Raw genomic sequence first — 19,440 nt, 5'->3', positions numbered from 1 at the left:
TTGCCAGTCGAGAAGGAGGCAGGCAATTTCTGGCAAGCCGGGGGGGGGGGCAAATAATTTTGGCACACATTCATGGGGCACAGTGTCGACTTCCTATACGATAAATATAAATTTAATACTCCGTTGGTGAGCGACAGGCGAGTGGTATTTTACCGACGCAAGAAAAGGAGTTCTATCTGATTGGCTAGCAATCGATCGCTTAGTAGTCAACTACAAACTCAAAACTGAGCAATGTATTGAAATCGATATTCTATTATTGCCGTAGATAAAGAGAGTGATATTGTGTCAATAATGTACATTGTATCGCAGCTGGATTTCACATGCATTCCTTTATATTATTATTTCTCAAAGAGTTGAATATGATCACAATTTTTACCCAGGATTTCAAATTTTTACCCGCAAATTGCAGTTAAACATATCCACAGCAAAATACCGGTCCTCACTAATTAGTGTATTTAATTTCCAGTTAGTGTATTTAAGATAAAACCTGACAACAAATAAAATTTTCTTGCAATAGAAATATCATATGGGATACTGATATGGTAGGCCGCAACCGCCACAGCGTGAAGCTGCTACTGGCGTAGCTGACATTTTGCTCCGTGGAGCCAAATTGACCAATCATGATCATGTTAGAGTTTTTCATTACTCGGAGGTAAAACTGACCAATTAAGTACGACTTACTCATTACGTGAAGCGAATTTATTCATTAAGAATTTGCCAGACGAGCGTCATGTAGTTGCAAGATATCCTCGGTCACGAAAGTTATGATTCAAAAAGTAGTTTATGAAAAGTACGAACTGACTTATTATTAAGATGGACATGCACTCATAAGAAACTCATACAGTATTGTACATAACTATATAGCTAGGCAGAGTGGTGGTAAACTATGCACACAGTTCTGCGATCTGCAGTGTATCGCCGGGAGCTAATTTGTATAACTTATGCGGTGTCCCTGCATGAATTCGACCTTCAGCAAACTGCAAACCAGTTCGGATTTACTTTATATACTAGTAGTAGGCCATACATACTGTAGTTACTGTCCGTTTTCCTATACACAATACTCAGTGCGCTCACTATTGACGCGTGACCTCTACAAATAGTGTATGTTAGAAGTATAGGCCATTGCCTAGTTGGCGTCACTGTAAAAAATAACCGCCAATATTTAAAGTATTCTCTGAAATTCTAGAAAATATAGTTTTGTAACATGTCCTAAATTTTAGCTAATTTAGGTGTTTGGAAATATTGGTACTTTTGTACCAAAAATATGAAGAAATTAAGCTTCTCATTTTCAAGAACGCTGGTTAACAATAAGCAGACTATTGTCTCATTTCGTAAACAAAAGCCCACAGTATTGTTACCTTGCGTTAGCTTTATAATCGTTCACCCAACTGAAACTATAATACCAGCTCATTGCTCATTGCACAGGTAAAACAGACACAAGTGCAGTGTGTATTTAACCAGAGAAGATCTGATGTAACATAGTTGAGCTGTTTTCATTGAGTGTTATCTTGGTTTAATAGCTTTTAATAGGGTTTAAGTCCTTCAAAGGTCGTGGTGAGTTCTACTGTAGACATGACAGCATCATGATTATTTTAAAGTCAACAACATTCAACAATATGATCACCGTGATAGTATGAGAGTATCAGTACCGTGGGTGTCAGTGATCCTGGCCTGACACAGTAGACAAACAAACAAACAAACAAACACGCCACACACATGACACATGCATGCAAGGTAACATTGACTATACACTAATCAAACAATGGTATTGATCCTGTACAACTGGTCGTGGTTTATTTACAATCGATTCATTTAAATCCCCATAGTAAACATTAATTTTGGCAAGAGTTTTCTCTCTCTGGAGCGAGGATGCATCCACTGGCTCCAGCGTAATGAAAAGATCTAACATGATTGGTCAATTTAGCTCGCATGAAGCGAAAAAGTAAGCTACTGCCAGTAGCAGCTCCACGTTAGGCGGTTACTGCCAGCCATATATTGATCATGCGAAAATCGTAAAACATAGAATAGAAACAGTGTGGCAGGCTCTCAAAATATCAAATTGTATGCTTAGCCTGAGTCATACGGCCTATCTCAAGAAAATCACCATGCGTAGTTGTTGAAAAACGTGAGGATTCATCGTACTATCACGGCAATTTTTAACACGAAGATATAGGGATGATGACGGTGTGTGGGGCACCTTTTAAATTAAACAAAATCTACAAATGGAACTACTACTACTTAGGAACGCAGTACAGAAATGCTTTAAAATATGCAACTTTTCCTACTCATTGCGCTCACAATATATATCTAGGCCAATTAAGGTTGACAAATTGGGATCCTAAAAGTTTGGCACATGCAAAGGGGCAGCAAAGATTTCTTTGCAGACTGAGGGGGGGGTAAGCAATTTTGGCAGTCCGTGAGGGGAGGCAGTTTTACCCTGGGACTCATAATTATTGCAAAGCCCCTTAGGTGACAAAAAAAAATTGTATATTCTGCATTTTGAGGATTTAAAAAATTAGGCTATGAAATTAAACACTGTTTTCATATGACTGAAGTGGATTGATTTGATGTACATGTGTAAGTTGTTTCTTTTTATCAGAAATTTGTTCAAATATCTTTGCAAAATATTTTCAGATCTTTTAAAGATTTTTCAAGCTTTTTGTGATTTTTTGGAAAAAATCCAATCCCTACTTGGCAAGTCAATCCATCTGCAGAACAGGGTGTTTCTTTTTTGTTGTTGCCTTAGCAGTGTTTTTGCTAGAAATTGAGGTCTGTCATCTCGTAAGTAAAATTACCTGATCCTACATGTATTGACCTTTTACAACATTAACTGTAGAGGCTGGTTTGGTTGGGGTCCCCTATGTGTTGCCTGTCCCACCCTACTGAATGGAAAGGATAATTTTATAGTATAAATTTCATTTTATAATAATAATAAGCGCAGTGATTTATAGTGCGCTACGCACAGGCACAACGCCTAGATGTGGATCCACAAGCCTCAGCACACTTTACAATTTTAATCAATTGTCTTAGTTTGTGTGGTGAAAAGTTTCCTATTTAAGTATACAATCAATAAATTTTGATGATTCAAACAATTCAAGTATTCAAAAGTAAAATTATTGCGAACTTTGTCTATGTTGTAAAAACGGAAGTAACAAAATAAGCAATGAATAAGGGAACCATGATTATCTTGTGATTATTAAAACTATACATTTTGAATACCTGTTTCATTAAACCAGGAACAGGAAATGAGAAGTGTGAACAAAATTCCTTTTCCTACGTCACATTAGTTTCTGGTCATGTTTCCCACATATACCAATGCTGCTTGGTACACTTTAGTCCTACTCCTACTGCATGTATTAGGCTCTGATCTCCCACCACATAATAATTTGCAACGTCATTGAACTCCTGGCCAGGGCCGGATTTACTTTTTTGGTTAACGTATACTATCTGGCGGCGGAAGCATTAAATTCAATTTAGATGAAGACAAGCATATATTGTTCAGATTTTACAACTAATATGTGGGCATAGCACATGAAAAAAATCAACATCAGACTATTTTAACCAAAAATGAACATAAAATTTGCTATATAAAGGGCTAAGTGCATAAAATTTAGACTTATTTATACTACTGTCTGATTCTAGATGGTAAAATTTTGGCTCTGCAGTTAGTTCTTGAGGAAAAAGAAAATCTGGTCCTGTTATTTTCATGGTACATATATGTACTTCTTAGATTAGTCCAAAGTAACCATAATGCCCTCAGGAGCTTTTTAGCAAGGGGAATGAAAGAAGGAAGGAAGAAAGAAAGAGAAGAACCAGGTGTGGTTTTGAACCATACCCACATACCCCTTGGTGCCAGACATGAGCACAGGGATCCCTTTCAAGGGGGGTTTACCTTGACTGCCAAGCTTTCCGTGCCCATATGTGTGTTCGCATGATGGTTCAATTTCATCGCATGGGATAACTGTGCTTGCAGATGCTTTGTGAATTGAGCTTTTTTGATGCTTGGTTCAGTTAGGGTTAAAGCAAGCTTAGTCACTACATAGTACTTTGACATTCATGAGTAAATGATTACATTTCACAAGGTAAAATGCCCAAAGTTTAAGAAAATTTTAAAAAGTGCATGTAAGGTAGTGAAGATTTACTCAAAATTTCACAAATTGTGAAATTTTGAGTAAATCTTCACTACCTTTGTATGCACTTTTTAATGACACAAAACGGACTTGGTGTCATATCCCCACTAACAACAATGATGGACTTTGGTGACAGACCGGATTTATTTTGGTGGTGCGGTGGTCTCAAAAGTGGACCTTTTTTCAGGGGCGTAACCAGACCTGACCTTCCGGGGGGGCAAGATTGAAAAATTTACCAATTTTTGACGAAAAGTTGTAGTATTTATGTGCGAGTGATAGCTCGCATCGCGAGCGGCTTGCCTGCAAAAAAGGGCCAATTTCAATGTATTTACTGAAAAAAGTGCACTTTTGTGATTTTTTCCTTTATCAAAGGGCTGATTTACAACATTTTACGCACAAAAAATTGCATCGGTATTTGGGAGAGGAGATGCATTCTCCCCTAGCTATGACTTTGGTGAATACAGTTTGTCTTTTAAATCTAATGATGACAAATCAAAATATGTTTTAAACATGTTTACAGGCCTAGTATTATATTTCAGTATTGCAGCCCTCGAATTAAGGATCTGAAGGGGCACGGCAACTTTTTTAGGGCAAGTTGGAAATTGCCTTGGATTTTCACTGAAAAGGCAAGGCAGCACGGCAGTTTGTAATATTTCAAGAGGGCATCATGGCAACTGTTGAAAATTTGAGAAGGGCACCCAGTGAAGAAAACACACATAAACATAGATAGATGATTTTATAAATGAAGGGGCAGGGCTGGGGCACTGATGGCAACTTCATTAGAGCAAAGGCACGGCAAGTGACTACCTTGGGTAAAGGACATATTTTGAGGGCATTACGGCAGTGGGGATGGGCACCCATGGCAAAATGCCATGGGTGCCATGGGTTAATTAGAGGGCTGCAGTATTGATTGTTTGACATAGGAAACACTCCTGTTATTTATATATCTTGCAAGCAGCTAGTGATGAATTAGTTTATACTGTGAGTGAAATATGTGGTATCACTATCATCTTTCTTCATTCAGATGACAAAATCTCTAAAATGCTAGGGGCAAATTATAACAAAATCAAGAGATCAAGTAGCAATTTCATTAGCAAGCATCTTTATGATAATTGATAAATTGTTTGATAACTTGTAGCTGGTTTGGTTAGTTCAAAGTCCAAATAGGTGCATGTCTTAACTGATTTGTTTACTTGGTTTAGTATTGGTTTTTAGCTAGTATATTGTTTATCTAATTATTGTTTAACAGACTGAAACAAGTCAATAAACTCTCATGTGACTGTGTTGATCAGTAAGCTGTAAACTCAGACCCGTACGCAGAGGGGGGAACCACCCCTCAAAAAATCCACAAAGGCCCACTTTTTTGCCCCACAATGTGACAGACTTATGTTATGGCGTAGATGGTTGTCTAGCTGTCCGGTTCGCTGGTTAATTCTTCTTTCATTCGCTGAGCGGAAGCAAAACCGTTATAGCCACTGTGCAGCTTCAACTCAATAACTGATTAACTTCAACTTGGTTGGATGATAGGGTATGGTGGTCTCATGTGCTCTATAGTTTTAGTTTTGTGTCATGTTATTTGCATATTTATGAATATTAATGACTTCAATAGCATATTTATTGGGGGCTACCTTAATTATGAACCGTGTTATTCTACATTAGTTGCTGTTTTTCTAATAAAATCAAAGTGGGAGAAAAATTTACAAAATGTCCACTTTTAGTGCTGCAGAATGGTGAAACCATTGTTATTGTTAAAGTGTGAAATTTGGCTGAGATGTAGTATTCAGTCTGGTGAACAATTCTAGGGGGAGGGCCAAAAATATTTTGTCCAATATGGCCGCCATAGAGGTCATCAAACTTTATACAGGGAAAAAATTCAAAGTTTTGCCAACGTGTTCCACTGGTCACAAGGATCCAGAAAAAGTATAGTTTGACCTATCTGTGATGTACGGTTCTCAAGTTATAAGCAAAAAGGTCAAAGGTCAAGGTTTGATCTCTACAGTGGTCAAATATGAAAAATTGCTCCGATTGTTATCAAAATGGTCTCGAATTGTTCCTCTCAGCATACTATTCCATAGTAGGATAGGTTTCACATATGTAGTAAGTTTGCTTCCCAAGGTTACACCCAAAAAAATTGGTCAGTCATAGGTCTATGTAAACGTTTGATATGGGGCTTTATCATATGATATGGGGCTTTATTTTTGGGGCTTTTCACAAAAAATTCACAAAAATGACTCACCATTCTGCAGCACTATTTTTGGTGATATGGCATTCAAAAAGTCTAAAAAATCTGCACAAGTGCACTTTTCTTTTGAAAAAAGATTGATACACTTTTTTGGAGTCCTGCACCATGTATAATAAGATTTGCATTGAAATGAATAAGTAGAGAAATAAATCTAGTAAATAGAATGTACAGACACAATCTGTGATTAATAGAAATCTAGTGGTGTTTATAATCATTACCAGATTTTACAGTACTAACAAACAAAGTATTTTATCACTCATGGTATCTCACAATTGTACACATCCTAAACTTTTATCACAATTTGGACTTTGCACTGCGAATCAAATGATTGAAAAACAATAATTCAAAAGCCATATTTTGATAAGTGGCGTTATACGGTTATGACAGGTTTACCCAAATTTTAATTTTTAGGCTTTGGGATATATTATTAATTATACCAGTTTTAACTGGTATAATTAATAATGAGCTACTGTAACATATTAGTGGTTGAACCATTTTAAGAATTCATTGATTTTATGCTAAGACTATCAACATTATTTACACAAAATAGTCTGCAATATTATTTGGGATCTTATTCCACAGAGCATACATACCAGCAAAGTTTGGATGTAAAGAATATTATGTAAATACATGGTTAACCAGCAGTTACATTGTACTACACCTGATTTGATTTACAGTACAAAAGGGCAGTAGTGCTTCGTCATGACCTTGGCAGCCACATTTACATGTATGTTATGTGGTATCCCACGTGGTAGAAATTAATAAAGTAAAATAAAAAGTTTGGTAACATTTTGTCAAGTAGTGTAAGAAAATAGGGACCACAATATTTATGCTTGGGGGGGAGAATGGGAGTTTTGAAGAAAAAATTGACACAAAATTAGCTCTAAATTATTGGATTGCCTCTTGTTTCCCCACTTTTCTCCATATAAAACATAACATTTGCCCCTCATGGTTCAAATAAAAAAATCAGATTCCCTCAAGACCTTCCAAAAATTTAGGATTACCACTAATGGTCCCATCCCCCTGCATAAATATTGAACAGTCCCTCAATGCTTGTTTTGTTGCTGTTTTTGTATGCTTTTTGTTTTAGCCATAAAGAGTGATTATACCTTCTTTGAGGGTGTATGTGTAGGGGTGTGTTCCACTGGTTAGCTGTTTATGTTTTTAGGTGCGAACAGCACTATATGCATTAAGGAGACCTAAATCTAGGAAAAACATGTATATTTTACCCCAACCCTACCCATGTTTTTTTGCTATCGGAAGGAAAAGAAAAAACGAAAAAGGAGGGAAGGTGAAGAAAGTAGTCACTTGGTGCCCCCGGGATTCGAACCTGGGACCCCTCGCATGCCACGTAGAAGATCATTGACCTGTAGCCTCTGAGGTAACGCTGCCCCAGGCAGCGATTCCAAATGACTGAGGCTGATTGTGCATCAAGTCACATGGAATGCATGCACACTTGCACAGTGGCTTTAATAGTGAGCTTTAGTGAGACCTGGTTGGGTTAGGGTTAACCCTGTCGTTGCTTCATTATGAATCATACTTTCATGCGACAGATCGCTGAGCAGCCTGGCGCATGCGCATTGCCGCATTGCATACAAACGGATACAATCAAGGCTTGTTGTTGGCTGATAGAAAGAGTTGATAGGCCAGGCTGGAGCGACAAGCGATAATATTCTGAACTGTGGATGTTACCATTCCTAGGCAGCATGTAGTCGTGTCAGCGCGTTGGTCGGCGTACACGCGACGCGACGCAACGCGGTTTGTCTATTGGCTATAAGAGCGCACACCACAAATAACAGATGGATGAAAAGGGGGATTCATGAAAGATAGGCCTACATGAAAGAGTTGATTGAAGGTACATGGTTTTGGTTATGGACCGGTACGGGGTGGGATTTATATTAAAGAATTACAAAGACAATTGAATCACAGTGGTACGGGATGGAGTAAGGAAAGCACCGCTGGTTAGGCATGTGCCGCTAATTTACAAGTCAAATAAATTAAATAAATATAACATACAAACCTATAGCTATGACAACCAAGAAGTGTGCATAGTGCAGACTTAGAAACTGAAAAAATATGTAGGCTAATTATAGCCTTTTATAAATGGTAAATATATGTAAAATTACTACGCACAAAGATTACTATTATATACATATACTTCCTTGTGTTGAATTTCATCATAATATATTCGTATAAACTATCTTACATTTGTCTTTATTACATGAAGATAACAACAAATGTCAAACTTGAATACAATATACTTGTAGGCCCTTCCACATGTTCAATCCGCATCTTCAGAGATTCTGTCGAGCTTGTTCCAATATTTGGAGATCCATATGGGTTACAGTAACGTAACTATGTAGAGGGGACTTTGCGGCTACGAAAGCTGTATTTTTGTAATCGTACATGTGAGACATAGTCACAGCTAAACTGAAAATGGATTCTGTTGAATACAAGACTAATTCATATAGGAGTCTGTGACTACTACAATTTATACCAGAGTCTGTATTCCTCTTGAGTTGTATCTTTCTAGGCAGGTTGTGTTAAAAATAAATCCTTTAAAAATATGAAAAGCAATATGTAAAACAAAGAATACAATTTCTGTCAGTTAAACAAATTACTAATTGATTTTATTCATTTTGACTTGCAGGAGAATAATACGGATGGTGAAGATTGCCACATTGTTCACATGTATGATTGTTATGGCGGTGAGTAGCAACCTGTGGGAGGGGACACTGGTCATTGACACAAGAGGTATCATGTGTGACCACAGAGTCTCAAAAAGCACCCTAAACAGTCCAGACAAGTTACTTGATCAGGTACTGTACCTGATCAGGTACTGTACCTAATCAGGTACAGAATTACCTAATCAGGTACAAGTGCACCCCATAATGCATGGGCTGATGTTTTGAATTCAAATCTTAAATTGAATTTAGATCAAATTGGATGGTAAAAATCAAGTTTTCCTGATTAAAAATTGTTTCAATTAATTATTTACAGTGCCAATGATTCAAAATACAATGTTAAATTTAATTGATTATGTAATCCAATTAATATCAATTAATTAACATGTTAACCTCACAGTAAAATATTAAAATCTCATGATAAATTTAGGTAGAGTACTGTATCTGATTAGCATTGCCCGGACTGCTAAACAAGAATTTGCAAATGTGAATCTTTGGTCACGCATGATACCCATGGTCAGTGACCCTATAAGGGATGTGCAATAATTTGAGCCCGGGAGGGTAAAATTAGGGGGCAAGCAATTTTGGCCAGCTAAAAGGGAAGGCAAGCAATATTTGGCTATCCGAGAAGGAGGGACAAGTGATTTTTGGCACACATTCATGGTTAAATAAACACTCTCAAAATTAGGCTTAGAAAAACAGTACGGAAACATTTACATATTATATGCAAATTTTCCTGCTCTCTGTGCTCGACATATATCTAGAACATTTAAGGTTTGCAAATTGGAATCCCAAAAATTTGCATGTGCAAAGGGGGCAAAGATTTTTTGGCAGGGTGGGGGGGGGGGCAAGCAATTTTTGGCGGGCCAAGACTGGGAGGAAAGCGATTATTGACAGGCTGTTTGGAAATTTTACAGCCCTGTGCTTATAATTATTGCACAGCCCGTAAACATATGATGTGTTGTGTAAAAGATGCCCTTTTCACATGAGTTTTATACCATATTCATGATATGTACTAGTTATACATAATACAATTACAAAAATCGTTGGTCACAAATCTTTTGCAACAACTAGCAAATTCTCTCATTACAAGCTCATCTTTTGGTTTGAAGTAAATGTATTGCCAGATTTTTCTATTAATCTAGAGACCAGGTTTCCAATTTCTGAATGTTAGATGTCATGTTTATATCTGCTTTCTAAATAAAAACAAACACCCAAAAATCAAATTCTAAAGAATTTTCTATTGCTAAAACAATTGCTAAAGGCACCTTCCAACAACATTTGACAACTTCATAGCAATCAGAAATTGGCTAACTCTAAGGATTTTTTCCCATGTAAATGGTATGGTATCACCCATGATGTGATAAATGCATAAGACACACTAGAAAAACAATTGACCTTAATGCTCTAATGTTTTATTTTCTTGCTTACTATTAGATTTTCTTCACAAAAGATGCGGAATCAGAAACAATTCAAACTCAGGTAGCTGTCTCCCAAGAAGAATTCACTTGTATCCTTGTTCTTTAATTATTATTCAAGGTTTTTAGAAAATGCATTTTGCAGCCAAAGTCTTTCTCAACCTTCTCAGCCAACAGCCTTCCTCACTCGCTCATATATACACCGTACAGACGTACACTTGCCCATATACAACCACACCACACACTCAGTACTCACCCCACTCTCACAAATAAAGGTCCTACAATTATCAAACTTATTGGCACAAACAATAAATGCAAAGAGTTCGACTTTCACACACAACCTGTAATTTACCCCAACACCCCACACACATCACCCAACATGCACTCACCCCACATCCTCAAAATCATTATTCACCCACAAAAATACAGAACTCAAAAGCCATAACAGCAAAATATCAAAATCCAATTAAGCGGCATTAAACTTGTAACAAGGAATTTGCTGTAATGTATGCATGTGTCTGTCTGTCATTTGCAATGTGAAGTGAAACTCCCAGAGACGGTTTCCTCACATTGCATTTCTAGAGTTATAGGCCTATGTGACATGATCAAGGGAATGAGTCACATCATGGAAGTAAGAGACATGGAAGCTGGTCGATCAAACACCTATTGAATTATTTACGTAACATTCTATAGAGGGTACGTATCAAGCTACTGTGTTAACAATGTAGTCAGCGTGTCTTTGATGTGGATCAGACTTGCCGCCTTTATTGCCAGTTCGTTTATTTACAGGTTTATTATTACGAGCAAAAATCGTGTTTTTCTTTATTATGTTTCAAGTATGTTGTTTATTTTCGGAAAAAAGTGACAGGGATGTTAGATTTGTAATCCATAATTACAGAAATCCAATCAAAATATCGATCTCTACCCTATACTTACATATTTTCTTAAACTTCAAAATATTGGAAATCATGCATTTACTTCTAAGCCGCTAATTAGCCGTAAAAATTGATATGCGCACTTGGCACATGCGTTACATTTTAAAATTAATCTTGCATCTATTTGTGTGCCCGGGGCTGCCCGAAATTGCTGTTGACCAAAATGTTCCAGAGTCGGGTATTATTTTTACATTCTGCGTAAAGTAAGTTGTATTTCATTCATTTTCTGTTTTAAAACTGCAATCTGAGAGTCTAGCATATATATATATAGGAAGCAAAGAAGCGAAGAATAATTATAATGTCGTAATTGAATATTTTATTACACGAATTTTCGGGCCTCGCCCTTCGTCAGGTGACAAAAATAGTGTTGTGAGGCCTACACAAGAGAAACATTTAAAACATGATTAAAACGCGAGCGCAGGTGAATGGTGGGAGCGACACGCAAGCGTATATATGCGAATGTATATATATATATATATATACATTTAATCGGTAGGTTTTCACATAATTACATACCTGCAATAAAATTGTATAAATTAAAATGATAGCATTCTGATCATTACGTAGGGATTTTATAAAATCTGTTTGTGTTCATAAAACTAGTCATGCACTGCGGCAATATAACACGACCTCGTACTGCTATTGATTTTTAAGCGGGAACTTTGATTTTAGACATGGTACACGTTGACCATGCGTTGACTCAATTGTTCCCCTTCCACCTGTACTTCTTTTGTTCAGTATCGCGGCAAGTATGATACTCACTTTGATGTAGTATTTGACCAGCTTCCATGTCTCTTACTTCCATGGTCACATGTCAGCAATTTTCAATTAGAAGTTGTTTTATATCATTTTCTGGTAGTTTACGGGTGCTACATTTTGAGGCAAATCCCATCAAAATCGGACATCTGGTTACCAAATTTTGAGCAATTTATCAAGACATAGCATTATTTTCTTAACATGGAGCAAAGGTAAAGCCAGCTCACTTTATGTAACTTATTCCTCATGGCACTACATATGACAACATATGGATAAATGATGAAATTATGGAACTTTGTGACTTGAGGTCATTGTGTGCAAAGGTAATTGAAAGTTAAAGGGTTGTGACCTGATGTTTTAGTTTAATACCTTTATTGCACATCAAAATATCAAAATGGGGTGTGTGGTACAAAAGGGCAAGTGCACACAGACACGCAGGCCCACTAGATGGGGTCCCTTATACACACACCAAAATAAAAGAACTAAAATTACACAGTACATAATTATAAACACATTTAATAAACACTATAAAATACATTAAGAATACAATATAATACTAAAATTGAGTTGCCAAATAGGGTAAAGACATTGCATAATTCATATAAGCACTAGTGAAATTACACAAAGTAGGTATACTGATAAGTTCATAATTTGCAAATGTTCCCTTGTACAAATCCAAAAACACCCCGGCACAAAGATCCCTTACACACCCCAATGGCGCCCTGCACCACACCGTAGCACCCTATCAAATTGACTGATCAACTCTCACACTCCTCGTCTGTTTCCTGCTGGAACTTGATGTTGGTGGCATCAATTTGAGAAAGTACCATGGTGCAGCACAAAATGCCACTGAGGCATGTCTAAGACCTCCATACCGAAATATTTCTGGACCGGCACAGAAGAAACATTTGCAAATTATGAATTATGAACAATCCTGATGAATTTATTTATGGATACTGACAGGTTAATTTGAGATGTAGTGATTAAGGAGCTCAGATTTGAAACATTTGAAAATTTGAACGTTCCTAACGTCAGCAGGGAGATTATTCCAGGAGTTGTACACACGGTTAAAAATGTCTGCTTGAAAATATTGGTATTGCACTTACCGTATTTGGGATAATTGTAGGCAAGTTAGAAGATCTTAAAGAAATGGATTCAGTGATCAACAGCTTCATTCATTCCCCCTTTTCTTCATAAAAACTGAGATTTTGGTATGGTTCCTGGGCAAAATTCGGCATAAAAATGCATTCTATTAATAACAACTGCATTTGGAACTGAGGGTCAGTCTGTACTTGGATCATTTCAAATTACTTAAAGGTAAATTTTGTGTTCAACAGGCCTATTTTCAATTTTACACTATTTGGGTAAGGGGTTAGGAGATGAAATATTCTTTTTGGGGTTGAAACATTCTTTTAGGGGTTGAATTAACAAATCAACTCATTTGGGGTTAAGGAACTGAGTGTGAAATCCTAGTGCACGGTGCACACTTATCCATCTATACTATGTTCAGCTCATAATAAGAGGGACACATAACCTTAATTGTGGATTCATATAGAATGGCGTACACACAGCTGGGCGCAGCACATACGCAAACTGCACTTTGTGTATTGTGTGACGGATTCACCATGTTCACACTTTTGTGAATGGGCATAAGTTGGGGCTTTATTGATGTGTGCAGTAACAAAAAACAAATAATTGTTGCCTGTGATGAGCTAATCATAATATAGTGATTATTTATAATTTGAACCTCTATCTCTTGTGTCAAAATATATTTCCTTTAACAAATTCTAATCAGGGATTAATATGAGTGAGGTTAATGAAGTCAGGTACAAGCGTGTACGAGTCCATATCATAGGCAACTTGGCAGAGAATGCAACAGAGCCATTTCTAACAGTACAACTCGTAAGAACCAGGGACCATCACATAGTAGAGGTTGTAGATAATTTCACTGTAAGTCTGATCGATGGAGAGACAGAAGTGAATTTGGAAGAAGCAGTGGAGGAAGAAAAGACATTTAAAGTTCCATGGGACAGGTATGTATGGCAATGAAGAGAGATGAAGGGCACTATCATCATAGTAATGATTATTATTTATTATTATTTTATATTATTATGTACTGTTAGATGAAGCATTATGTACAATGTACTGTAGATTCAATTTAGACTTCCACTCTCCCCATGATTCATGAGAGTACTACTCCATACTTCGGAGGGAGACATTAATCCATCGGTCCGGTGTATAGAGAGTCGTGCATACTATGCATGTATAATATACATTGTATATCGCAATCAGTTAGGGTAAAAACCCCTTTTTGTTCCAATCTGTCCTTGTTACATCCAAATGTGTTGACATTGATTAATGGCTGCCCTCTATAAAAAAAATGTCATAAATAAGTAAATACAATTAGTGTCAATGGAATACATAATAGAACAATGTGGCACAGGGGGTAAGAGGTCTGTGGTTCAATTCCTGTTGTAGGCAAAAATACAAAATTATCTGTTCTTTTCATTTACTGCATTTGAATTATGCAATACATGCAATAGATGACAAAGACCTTGACAAAGACCCAGTTCAAATCAGGGTAACACCTGGTTATATGTTCACCCTACCCTGGGCATCATGCAAGAACAGATTTATCCAGGTTAAATATGAAATTGTTTTTTAATCACTTACATGTATTTCATTTATTTTGTTTCACAGTAAGGAAGACAGATTCCATTTACATGTGGTATCAACAACAGATTATTATACCACAGTGGTCATCGGTCATCTCGGCATGCCATCGTCATCTGATGACGCTGTCATATGCGCTGCCATCATCCTAGTCGGGGTGTATGTACTTATTGGTTTTGAGGTTAGTGACATGGATACTGACCCCAGTCTAAGAAGAGAGAAGGGCAAAACATGGATATATAGACATTAGTTAGCTTCAAGTTCCGTAGTGATGTCAATGCTTTTTTCGAACTTGTGCCGCAAGTGTCCCGACAAACCGACCTTGTGCTTGTACATTTTGCGTGATTAACTTTATTTGCGCAATTGGATACTGCAGCTAGTGAAATACACGCATATGTCACCAACAAACTTGAGATGAACCAAATTATAGTGACAGTTCTTTCCAAATGTAAACTTAAATAAGAGGCAGTTGCTGGAAGAAGTTAATGCTCAATGAGATATTCTGTAGATAGGTGAATTTGTTCTGTATACTTTGATAATTTAATTGTCACAATTTGACTAAATTCCTTCGAATTGTATCCATTTAATTGACATATCTTTGTGATCACTGCATATTTCAGAATAGAATCGAAGTATAAACTGTTGGTACTATTATATAATGGGGCACCAGCAGCGACATTACCGATTTTATACACAGTGAAAAGTCAATTTTACTTTGATCACTTTTCGCCCTCTACGAATCATATAAAGCACTTCATGCATTATAGGGATGATATAGGCCGGGACGGAACTATGTCATGCCGGTGAAAACAGCCAAGTGCCGGTGAAAACAACTTGTGCAGATCAATCAAATTAGGTCACTGGACCTTGCGCCCACTGCGCATCGCAAGCTTTACACTTTGCGCCGAGTCCATGCTTGGAATGTTTTGTTTTTGAGCTGCAAGTTGCCAGGGAAATTTGCTAAAAATAACCCAAGTCCACTCTCTTCTATATAGTAAATTGCTATTGGGCATTATGCAAAACTCACAATTTGATTTCAACATTGTATTCCCTTGACAGCTTGTACACCGGACTGTTGCTGCTATGGTGGGTTCATTTGCTGCACTAGCTACACTTTCTGCATTCAATGAGAGACCCTCAATGGAAGTTGTCATGACATGGTTGGATTATGAGACATTAGCATTGCTTTGGGGAATGGTATGTATTGAGTGAGAATGACAACAATGATACTCTAATGAGGAAGTAATCCTGTGTATTTCATTGCATAAAAATGGCAGGTGTAATATGTGTGTGCTTATTGTTTTCTTGAAGCAAATGCAAACTGATCCCTCGCATTTGCCAAAAAGATTGAGCTCTGAGTAAGCACTCAGCGTGCTTGCATCATTCGCACTTTTCCAGATTAGTTTTCATCAGTTATTTACATCCTTGTTCTAGTTGTGACAGGAAATGGACATTACAGCAAGTGCAGTCTGCATTTTGTTGTAACTATGTGCACAGTAACATCAGTCACATTTTATGGTATAATAAAATCAATAGTAATGCAATGTTATGGAAACTCTTCAGAAAGTTAGTTTGTACAACAGAAGTTGACAAAGAAAGACAAGCTCCTTTCAGTGAAAGATCCAAGTGAGTGCAGACACACAATCGGTCAGGGAGGGCGAGTTAGCGCAGCGGTAGTTCCCTCGCTTTGCACCACTGAGGTCCCGGATTCAAGCCCGGCGCTACCAAGGACTCATGTGCACTTGGTTTATCCCGATTCCATGCTCGCTCTCGCAGGTTTTCTCCGGGATCTCCGGTTTCCTCCTGCTTTCAAAAAATCGGTGATTAGTTGTTTGGTTATCAAAAACTTCCTTCACCCAATGGAATTTGGGGAGCTGCACAGATAATTGGTGGATGTTACAATCTAAGTGCGGATAGGTCTGCGCCTGAGGTTCGGCTGCAACTGGCCTAGACGATGCGATCTGATTGTGATGATTCACCATGGCAGCGGAATTACAGCGCTTTGAATCCTTCAAGATCTAGCTGGAAAAAGGCGCTATATAATACGAAATTTATTTTATTTATCAGATATTTTTTGTACTTCTCTACATGTAATCGGTGATGAAACTCAATCAGAATTGTGCAAAAAGCCATAGGTCTGACTGTAGGGATGCCTTCATATCAGGTCTAACAACAATCATGCTTTAAAAAGTAGCAGAATGCAAGTGAGAAAAATAATTATTTATACATAAAAGACATTGATAATTCTACAGTATAATTACAGTACATTGTTAAACATGATCTGCACAATATATCCTCAAGTGTTCATAACTCACTATCTACTTGTTAGAACTCGCCATGCCAGAGAAGTGTGGAGAAAGCTCAACACCCAGCTCAACGAGTCATATAGGGCTGATGAACTTGCCTCTATACACAGGCAGATGGAAGACCTGCAAGTAGCAAATGAAAATGGCAATTACAACACCACATGGAAAATAATCCATGACATCTCTGGGAAGAAGAAGAGATCAAATCCCAAAGTGAAGAAGAGAGATGGGACAATCCCCTCAAGTGACAAAGAACTACTTGCTGAGTGGAAGGACTACTTCTGTGCCTTGCTGAACAATGACAATGGACCACCAACATCTGATCTCCCACTACCCGCCGACCAGGACTTGCCTATTTGTGCTGATCCCCCTACCTTGGAAGAGACAAGAAAAGCCATTCAAGCAATGAAAACAAACAAAGCTGCTGGTCTGGACTGTGCGATTACCACCGAGGCACTCCAGGGTGGTGGTGAAGCTATGGTAGACATCATCCATAAATTCTGCGTAGAAGTTTTTACAAAGCTTACGCCACCGGAACAGTGGATTACCAATGTTATTGTTCCCCTTCCAAAGAAAGGAGACCTCAGCCTCATGAACAACTATAGAGGAATCACACTGATGTCAGTTGCAGCTAAGGTGTATAATAGGATCCTACTGAATAGAATTAGGGACCATGTTGATCCTGTAATAAGAAGTAACCAGGCCGGATTTAGACCAGGCAGAAGCTGTGCACAGCAAACGCATATCCTCCACAGAATCATGGAGGCTTTCCATAGTTACCAACTTCCACTAACTATAACATTCGTTGACTTCAAGAAAGCTTTTGATTCAATCAACAGGAAGATGATGTTTTCTGTTTTGCGGCACTATGGTATCCCAGAGAGCATCGTAAAGGCAATACGTGTACTGTATACAAATTAGCAAAGTGCCGTATTGGTAGATGGCAACATCTCGGATCCCTTCCTAGTGACTATTGGAGTATTGCAGGGGGGGATGTTCTAGCCCCATTCCTATTCATTGTTCTCATCGACTATTTGATGACGATGGCTACCGAGGGGACTAACAGTGGTGTTGAAACACACCCGCGTCGCTCCAGGCGTTATCCTGCCAAGGTTTTGAACGACTTGGATTTCGCTGATGATATTGCCTTACTTGAATCCTCCATCCCGCGGGCACAGGCACAGCTGACCAGAACAGCGGCTGCAGCAAAAAGCCTGGGTCTCGTCATCAGTGTTCCCAAAACTGAGTACATGACCATCAACTGCAATCCTCAGCCACCACTCCCAAGTATACGGAGAACCCATCAAGTATGTCACTGATTTTAAATATCTTGGTTCCATGATGGGCTCTAGCACCAGTGACCTCTCCCGACGGAAGGCGCTTGCTTGGTATGCATTTTGGAAACTGGAGCACCTGTGGAGAAGTCCAACAATCACTGTTGCAACAAAAGTCAAGCTGTTTCACACCACTTGTGTTACAGTATTGCTCTATGGCTGCGAGTCCTGGGTGATTTCTACTGACATGGAAAATAAGATCAACGCTTTTGGTACATCATGTTACAGGATAATGCTGAACATCAAGCGCACTGACCATGTTAGTAATGAAAGGGTCTATACCATTACCAACACTGTGCCTCTTATCAACTCTGTCAGATCACGACAACTACGATTCCTGGGACATATCCTGAGGATGCAGGAAGATGAACCATGCAGAAGATATGCTCTCTACACCCCATTACATGGTAAAAGAAGACCTGGAAGGCAAAGAACATCCTACTTGTCTTACGTGCAAAAACTGTTGGGGGATTTCGACAACTTTCTACTGCCAGATGCCATTGCCACTTTGGCTTCAGATCGTAGTACATGGAGAAACTTTGTAGTCGCCTGCTTCGCAGCCGAATGAAATGAATGAATCATATGTGCCCTAAAGGTTTTTTGTTTAACCTATTATGTGGCAACAAAATGGTAAAAAAAGGAAATGAAAAACAATCTTAAAATGTTTTGGAGTGGCCCATGAAATATGTACCATCCACATCAAATCTTAACGAAACAGGTGTCTTAGGTTATTAAACATTTGGAAATCTCCATTAAACAAGCTTTAAAATGATATATCACTTGTCATAACTGCTTGGGAAATAGGTGCTTAAAAATCAATTTTACTCTTGAAATTCCTTCGTTTTCTGTTGATTTCTGTCATGCTTATTGGTCCATATCTCTGAATAATTACTGGTGACTTTACACTTGGTTCGTTATGGATGGTCACATATGGTCGGTCATTCGAGGACAACCAAAGAATT

At 38.0% G+C, this 19,440-nt stretch overlaps 1 protein-coding gene across 1 annotated transcript in view; it reads left to right on the top strand.

Annotated features, from left to right (window-relative positions):
- Positions 1-19,440, top strand: part of LOC140161172 (P protein-like) — a 62,972-nt gene that overhangs the window by 11,372 nt on the left and 32,160 nt on the right. Inside the window, exons 4-8 of the mRNA XM_072184615.1 lie at positions 9,023-9,080; positions 10,494-10,566; positions 13,961-14,198; positions 14,866-15,019; positions 15,898-16,035. Of these exons, the coding sequence (XP_072040716.1) occupies positions 9,023-9,080; positions 10,494-10,566; positions 13,961-14,198; positions 14,866-15,019; positions 15,898-16,035 (661 nt within the window). The remainder of the gene's footprint in view (positions 1-9,022; positions 9,081-10,493; positions 10,567-13,960; positions 14,199-14,865; positions 15,020-15,897; positions 16,036-19,440) is intronic.

The sequence above is a fragment of the Amphiura filiformis genome, chromosome 9, assembly GCF_039555335.1.
Source record: "Amphiura filiformis chromosome 9, Afil_fr2py, whole genome shotgun sequence".
NCBI lineage: Eukaryota > Metazoa > Echinodermata > Ophiuroidea > Amphilepidida > Amphiuridae > Amphiura > Amphiura filiformis.
Note: the sequence above shows the minus strand (reverse complement) of the source record. Positions and strands in the feature narration are given on the sequence as shown.